Source organism: Maylandia zebra, unplaced genomic scaffold (assembly GCF_041146795.1).
Source record: "Maylandia zebra isolate NMK-2024a unplaced genomic scaffold, Mzebra_GT3a scaffold11, whole genome shotgun sequence".
NCBI lineage: Eukaryota > Metazoa > Chordata > Actinopteri > Cichliformes > Cichlidae > Maylandia > Maylandia zebra.
The window spans coordinates 5,086,237-5,095,000 of NW_027490041.1; the positions used below are offsets into that span (position 1 = coordinate 5,086,237).

The window sequence follows — 8,764 nt, forward strand, 5'->3', positions numbered from 1 at the left end:
CAGCATTCCTACCAGCCCACCTATGGCTGTGCCACATCATACTGTTCATGGTAATACTGGTTTAATGTTGGGCAACGATAAAAAAATAAAATATCGCGATAGAATATGGGTAAAGTGCGCATGCGCAGTGCCTTTGTTTTCATACCCACATGGTGGCGATAGAGAATGAGAAGGGGGAAAGCGGATCGTTGAGTGAAACACATGAACCAGAACTGGTTTGTAAAAATGCTGCAACTTCAGTGGTGTGGAACTGGTTTGGTGTTTGTCCGTCGGATACACAACATTTTTTTGTAGAACATGCAAGCGGCCGTCATTATTGCCATATTTTTCGGACTAAGGTGCTCTTAAATCTGGGAGTAATCTGGGTCCTAAACTCCGTCCTTCAGGACCCAAAGTCAAACGAACACTGCGACATCACTGAGAGTTAAAAACGGTCTAAATTCTTTCATCTTTAATAAAACGATCAGTGTTGCTGCTTTACCAGGTGTAACTATGAAGTTTAACATCCAGGCATCCATGAAAACAGAATTTATTATATTTAACGGACTTAGAAATTAACAGGAAGTTAGCAGGAAGTTAGCGGAAGGTAGCTCACTGGTTTTGCTAGTGCCTAAGCATGATATAGCATGTTCTGACTGAGAGATTTCTGAACAAATTCAAACGTACAGCTCTGCTGTCACTTCCAACATAAATGAAGACAGGAAACTAAACAGCAGTGACGTTTGTAGGGTTACTGAAGTTGGGCTAGCTGCTATATAATGATGTGCTACGTGATCGCTAGCGACACAGCTATGTTAGCATAAACACAGTGAAGCTGGAGGACGAACACTAACACTTTTCCACTCGATAAAAGTTAACGTGAGGGTTCCTGATGGTTAGAGACAAATGCAATCGCATGGCAGGATGCTGTAAACCACAGGTGTCGAACTCCAGACCTCGAGGGCCGGTGTCCTGCAGGTTTTAAATGTGTCCTTGATCCAACACAGCTGATTCAAATGGCTAAATGACCTCCTCAACATCTCTTGAAGTTCTCCAGAGGCCTGGTAATCAACTGATCATTTGATTCAGGTGTGTTGACCCAGTGTGAGCTCTAAAACCTGCAGGACACCGGCCCTCGAGGCCTGGAGTTTGACACCCCTGCTGTAAACCATAGGTGTCAAACTCTGGCCCGTGGGCCAAATTTGGCCCGCAACCTAATTACATTTGGCCCGCGAAGCCATACCAAATTACTATCAGAGCTGGCCTACTGGTATTATACAGCTAATATATATATTGTTTAGTATTAAGCTTTGCTTGTTCCATATTCAGTTTTTCAGCAAAACGTGTTTGAGTCCATAAGAAAAGATTCATTCTTATATCTGGAGGAATAAATATATTTCAATAAATATTAACGTTAGCCCACGACTTTGTTCCAGTTTTGAATTTTGGCCCACTGTGTATTTGAGTTTGACACCCCTGCTGTAAACGGACCAAACTTCAGTCAGGAGAACAACTGAGATAATCCATCCACAATACGAGGTTAGTCATTAATATACTGCAACAACATGGGAATAGAGCAGCTGCCAGAGAATTCAACATTAATGAATCAATGGTAGAGAAGTGGAGGAAGCAAGAAGAATGAGTTTAATAAAGTTTGATTTATCTGACTGCTTTGTTTCGCTTAATGTGTCTTATAATCCCGTGCAGCTTATGGTCTGAAAAATGCGTACTGCACACAGCAGTTTAATGTTGCAAAGCACCTCTTTTTAACTTCAGTGGATATTATACATGGTTATGCTCAGGATATGTCAGTCCATTTCTACTGGAAATGCCTTTTGGTTAAACTTCAGCAAGGAATTTGCATTTGCACTGTTAAATGTTTATATAGCTTTAATGCACATAAAAAAACAGCTGCTTGTTTAAGTGAAAATAAATTGATGGGCTTTTTGCGCTGGTAAAGTTGTGGAGTTGTATTTTGTCTCGCATCAATTATATTGTCAGTTATATCGTTATCGCAAATTTTCAAATATATGTCGTGATAAATATTTTTGGCCATATCGCCCTGCTCTAAGCCCACCCATTTAATCCAAGCCCATATGTATTTCTCTGTAGTTTGTAAATAAACATTTTCACTGCACCATCTGCTCCTGAATCCAGAATCCTCCTATGCCATGACAGAACATCTAAATCAGCAACATTTTGGACTCTTCTGAAGCACTTTCTATCACGCTGTAAGCACCTGAGAGATGAGTTGGTAGCTACGGATGAAACGAAATCATTTGAAGAACTTGTTACATTAGCCTTGAGAATAGTTAGTTTCATAACTTGGCCAGCTCCAGGCCTCGAGGGCCGGTGTCCTGCAGGTTTTAGATCTCACCCTGGGTCTACACACCTAAATCAAATGATTAGTTCATTACCAGGTGTCTGGAGAACTTCAAGGCATGTTGAGCCATTTAAATCAGCTCGACACGTCTAAAACCTGCAGGACGCTCGTGGCCTGGGTTTGGACACCACTGCCATAACTGAATACTGAAAGAAACTACAAGTCACGATCAGCTTCCTCATCAAGAACATCGTGAGAAGTCAGTGCAGCTGAGCAGACTTACTCAGGAGGAGTGGTAGAGAAGGACTGAAGAATGGCCACATCAATTCTCCCTGTGCGATAACACAGGTGGATCCTGCAAAACGAGTGTGTTGTCTCTAGTACAACATATAACAATTCTGGGTTTATCTCTGGACTCCATCTCTTTTACATCACTCTGTCAGAGGCCATAGCTGTGAGTGCCTTCAATCGGGCATACTGGGCATTTGCCTGGTGGGCCGACAGTGATTCTTCGTATTTATGGGTTGATGGGTTTTGTTTTGTTTGTTTGTTTTGTAACGGCATGAGCAATGAAAGGTGGTGGATTGGCCAGATGCTAGCCGATGTGTAAAAATAACTCAGTTGTTTGGTGGTGGCTATGGCAGAGCTTCCAAAGCCCTGCTCACAGCATTCCTGACTCTTTTTCGCCTGCACAAAACAGTCCCCTTTAGATTATACCTTCGCCTACTGGGTATGATGGCTCAGCCATCCTGGTGGTCTGGCTTGGCTGTTTAAGAGGGTTTCAGCGCTGGGTGGTTTCTTCAGGCGCTTCCTACTGTTCTTGTGAGGATTGACAATACCACCATGGGGGCTTATATTAGCCATCGGGGAGGGATGCATTCACGCTAATAGCAGCAAACATTTCCTCTCTCTGAGTGCAACACATCCCAGAGTCAGAATGGGGAATGAATCTGCGAGGCGTTGTGTTATATGGTGATTGGGCTTTGCATCCAGCCACTGTAGAACAGCTTCAGCTGGAGCTTTTAGCCACTACATAGAGCAATAATCTTCACTAAGCTTGATCTTAGAAACACGTTCCATCTGGTGGACATTGGGGAGGTGACGAATGGAAAACTGTTTTCAACACTTGGACATTTCAAGCGTGCCGGGCTGACAAATGCCTCAGTTGTTTTCCAGGCTTTAATCAATAATGTGCTCTTTGTATGTGCACCTGTTTGACCTGCAGATTTTTTTCCAGAGAACAACTAGAACAGGAAGCAAGTCAGAGTTCTTCAATGACTATGAGACACTAAGTCTAGTCTTGGTCTTGGTAGCCGGGGATCCGTCCACCATGGCCTCTGATCCTGGCTGCCACGTGGCACACATTGCATGCGACCCCTATGGCGCCCACTGCAGGTGGTGGGCCTGCATAAGAATGGGCCCATGTCCCTTTTTCGGGTTGTGCCCAGCCAGGCCCCATGGACCAGTGCCCGGCCACCAGATGTACAGCTTCTGGCACCCTCCCCGGGCCTGGCTCCAGGGCAGGGCCCTGGTAACACTATCCCAGGCAGGGTGAACTGTTTCCTTGATCTTGCACTCATAGGGGTCTTCTGAATTAAATTGAATTGAGGAGCAGACACAGACTGTTTTATATGAGATCCTTCTCATGCACTTCAACAGTCTTATTCATCATCGAGTCTTAAATGATCCTGTTATGACCAATGACTGCTCGACTGTGTCAAAGAGCTACTTCCACAGTGTGGAGAAGCCATAATTCTGACTCCACGCCAAATAAAAGGGGGAAACCCTCCCAGGGATTGACACCTAACAGTTAAATAGTTAAAGGATTAAACTTCTCTTTCCTTTCTTTAAACAAAAAAATATTTTCAAAAAACTATTCAAAGGTCCCAAATATCTTATTTCACTCACAAGGCAGACGAGAGGCAGCTGTGTCATTATGGCGTTTGTATCCTGCTGCTACTGGGACCAGTTACAGTTCCTTTCACTAACACACACACACACACATTCTAGTTTTGATATCTTAGTGAGGACACATCCTAGCCGCTCACCATAACCATCAATAATGGATGGTTAACACTCAACCTAAACCTAACCATAACCTAACTGTAACCCTGACACTAGAACCACATTGTGAGTCTCAAACTCGTGAGGCACTTTTGTCCTCATAAATGACTGTTGGTCACAAGTATAGTAACATTCCAATTCTTGGTCCCCACAGAGACATCTAAACAGGTACACACACACACTTTCATGTATTTTTGTCCACAGTATAAAAGCTGTTTGGGGCTGGGAGGAATTAAGTCCGTCCATGGCAACTTTCCCCGACTGCCTTCCACATTCTTTGAGTGCTTGCCTTGTCTGCTCGCTCTGGCGCTTTAATGACTTCCTTCAAATGGTACCAACACTTCAGCAACGACTGCAACATCATTTTTTCCATCTTCACAGCCCTGGAAGCATTGGACAGTATCATCTAATACATGGAAAATATTAAAACAGCTCAGCTCACAAAAGCAGGGAAACCTTGGGTGCAAACATGTGGAGACCACTCATTCATTTACTGCATGTTGCCTCTGCTCAGTGTCTGCTCAGTAGAACATGGATCTACATGTTCAGTCCTGCACTGGCCAAAGCTGGTAGTGGTACTGCTTAGACTCTTTGAGTGCTAACATTGGTGCTCCAATCATTTGGTCTGGCTCTAACGGTGTGATTCAGACTGAGCAGACCTGGTGCATTTTGAATCAAAACTGCAGAGTCATTTTACTATTATTTAATAAGGAAGAACAGAGAAGAGTCCATGACCACGTTATATCAGTAAAGATGTTGTGTCTGCATGAGAGTAGACTGTCTCTGCAGGCAGCATCACACCCAAACAGAGCAGACAGCCTGTTCATCCTGAGCTCGCCAAGGTCACCAAAGGTCAGGCGGACAAAAACCTGCAGTCTTAACAAAGCCACAGGCAAAGACACTCTTTATTATCAACTATCTAATAAAACACAAAACAGCCAAGAAGTGAATCTGCCATGAATTTCACAACTTTACAAGCTAAGAAATAGACACTGAGCTTTATATTGATTAAATATGTTAAATAGATATTAAATTAAATATAGATCCTGATAAATGCCTCGTTAATTTTTCATCATAGAATTACTGTTGAAACAACCCCTTATCCATGTTTGATGCCCTGCAATGGACTCACAGCCAACTGTAGAAAGCAGCCCAATCAGAGGCACTTTTTCTTTGACCCAGTTTATACTAAGTGGAGATATTATCTGAATTTCAGGAGTGGGACCACACCTCATTCACGCCGCCTCAGTTTATATATGCCCCCTTCACCAATACCCTCTGTTCTCATTTTCATGCCCACCTGGAGCCCAGGAGCCGCTGCCGATCCTCTTTGAGGCCTTCCCCACATTGCAGCACCAGTACACGCTCCCTCATCCATCATCGCTCATCGTAACTGAGGATGTGGTCCCAGCTAGTGAAATTGCTAGTAAAAATGTTAATGTGATAAACTCACCAGCTACTGGCTCACTGACATCCAGTACAAGAAGGCCAGGCTTACCAAAACATACAGTTTGATTTGTGCGCTCTGCTGCTGCTGCACACAAATACTGTCCAACACAAGGAATTCAGCCTGGATTTACACTCTTCCCAGTGTCCTATGGCAGGTCAGCTCTATCACAGGCAAGGACAGCTCTGATGCTTCAGAAGTGTTATCAAAATAAATAAATAAATAAAATAGAAATAACATAGTAGTTTGGATCAAAAGCCAGACTAAAATAATAAGTTTTAAGACACAATTTAAAAGACTGCATGGACTCGGAGAGACGAATATAAAGAGGGAGGGTACTCCAGAGTCTGGGAGGTACGACAGTAAAGGCCCGATCCCCTCTGGACTTCAGACGAGACCTCGGTTGCGTCAGGAGCATTTGATTGGAAGATCTAAGTGCCTTATTAGGGATGCACAAATGGAGGCGCTCGCGTAGATAGCTGGGAGCTAAATTGTTTAAAATTTTAAAGGTAAGCAAAAGAATTTTGAATATTGGTACGATAATCAACAGGGAGCCAACGTAGGTTGGCTAAAACTGGTGTGATGTGGGCATAATTTCTAGTTCCAGTTAAGAGACGCGCAGCTGCATTTCAAACTAACTGGAGCCGGTGAATAGAGGAAGGTGGGAGGCCCGAGTAGAGAGAATTACAGTAGTCTAATCTGGAAGTGATAAGACCATGAATGAGTTTTTTAAGGTCCTTCAAAGGGAGGTATGGCTTTGCTTTAGATATCTGACGCAGCTGGTAGAAACAGTTTTTTACCACAGAGGAGATCGATTTCTTGAGCTGTCCAGGAAAACACCAAGGTTTCTAACAGTGAGTGAGAGATGGCTACCAAGGGACCCTAAGGCAGTTGTTCCAGCGGGGTGTGACTATCAAAAACTAAAACTTTTGTCTTATCCTCGTTCAGTGTGAGAGACGTGACCACGTTTGGACCTCATTTAGACAGTCAAATAGGGGTTCCAGAGACGTAGAGACATCTGATGTCAAAGGGAAATAAATTTTTATGTCGTCGGCGTAGCAGTGAAAGGAAATGTTATATTTTTTAAGTATTACTCCCAAAGGCAGCATGTACAAGGAAAAAGAACTGGGCCGAGCACAGATCCTTGAGGCACACCACAGTGAATTTGTTTTTAAAAACTGAAGCTGGCCCTCCACCTCTGTCAGTAGACTGGGGTGAGCTCAGAAAGGTGAATCGGGTTGGTTCTGAGAAAGAAAAGAACTCACCAGGGCGAAGCCAAGTTTCAGTCAAGAATAAGAAGTCCAGCCCGGATGAAAGAATCAGCATACAGAGTCCTAAAGTTGGCAGCATGGTGTTCAGAAAACAGCCTGGGACTGAACACTAAGAAAACCAAAGAGGTCATTGTCAACGTCAGGAGGCACTGACTTGGCCCCCCTCTACATCAACGGGGAGTGTGTGGAGAGAGGGTCCACACCTCCCGGTTCCTTGGTGTCCTCATCTCTGCTGACACCTCCTGGACAGACAACATCTCAGCGGTCGTCAAGAAGGCCCAACAGCGGCTGCACTTCCTGAGAGTCTTCAGGAAGTACAAGCTGAACTCCAACCTGCTGTTGACATCACGGTATGGTACGGCAGCTGCACTAAGGCGGATAGAGGCTTCAGAGTGTGGTCAAGACAGCACAGAAGATCATCGGCTGCCCTCTCCCCTCCCTGATGGACATTTATTCCTCCCGCTGCCTCAGCAGAGCAGCAAGCATTATCCATGACAGCTCCAATCCGGTTCTAACCTGTTCAACCTGCTTCCCTCAGGGAGGCGCTACAGGTGCATCAGCAAGGAGACCCACAGACTCACAACAGTTTTTTCCACCCGTAACCTGAACTCACACATGATAAACACAGTTCCACCCCCCAATGTAGGACCTCTATACACAGACTACACAACTATCATCACCACAGTGCAACACTTAATTTACGTGCAGTAACCCACACTGTAATATATCGCACTATGTTTTGTTTCTATATTTGTAGATAGTGCTGCAGAACTGTGCAACTCACCCCCCTTTCTTTCCCACGTCTGCACTGAACAGGAGATGCTCTGAAGCTTATTGTGCATGTGTGTAGTGACAATAAAACGCATTCTATTCTGTTTTTGTTCACATGCTAAGTTCAGCATTCAAAATCTTGGTGTAATGTTTGAGTCTTCTCTGAGTTTCAACTGTGTAAAATCTTTATCTCACTCCTAACATTTCTAAATTGTGAAACATGGTCTCCTCTGCTGAACTGGAAGAAATTATCAATGTGTTTGTGTCATTGCATTTAGATTAATGTACTGGCCTCTGTGCTGGATTAGAGAAACCACCAAGGCTCTGCACCAGTCTACAGCTGACTCTGTCCATTCTTTTAAAAAGCACTTCAAAACCTTTTTGTTTAAACAGATTTTCTGTTGAGAAGTTTTTTAAAAATTTTAAAACTACAGGTTTATGTTATTTTGGCACTTAATGGGTTTTTTGTGATGGTTTGTCTGTGAAAACGTCCTCACAATCACTAAAAACCAAAGAACACCACCCCCACAGTAAAGCGGTGGAAACATGGGTCACTTTTCTGCTAAGAGCACAACATGACCTCCCTGCATGGAGGGGCCAATAGACAGGACCGCGTATCGTACTGTGACGAGGAACCTTCGTCCCATGAAGATGGATGTTCAAGCATGACGATGATCCAAAACATCGTGTCGAGGTAACGAAGCAGTGGATGAAAATAAGAGTGGCCTATCGAGTCTTCCACTCATCACCTCCAGCTGGTGACGGCAGATGGCTGCCCCTCACCGAGCCTGGGGTTACTGGAGGTTTCTTCTTCTCTGTAATGTTGTAGGGTATTTACCTTATAAATATGAAATATATAAATATGAAATATGTCAAAACAAAGCAGAGACAGCGATCAGTGATAACTGA

General features: G+C 43.9%; 1 protein-coding gene across 1 annotated transcript in view; it reads left to right on the forward strand.

Moving 5' to 3' along the window:
* The first annotated feature begins 3,724 nt into the window (after window positions 1-3,724).
* Window positions 3,725-8,764, forward strand: part of LOC143416086 (protein NLRC3-like) — a 22,691-nt gene continuing 17,651 nt past the window's right edge. The window contains exon 1 of the mRNA XM_076881462.1: window positions 3,725-3,833. Within this exon, the coding sequence (XP_076737577.1) occupies window positions 3,725-3,833 (109 nt within the window). The remainder of the gene's footprint in view (window positions 3,834-8,764) is intronic.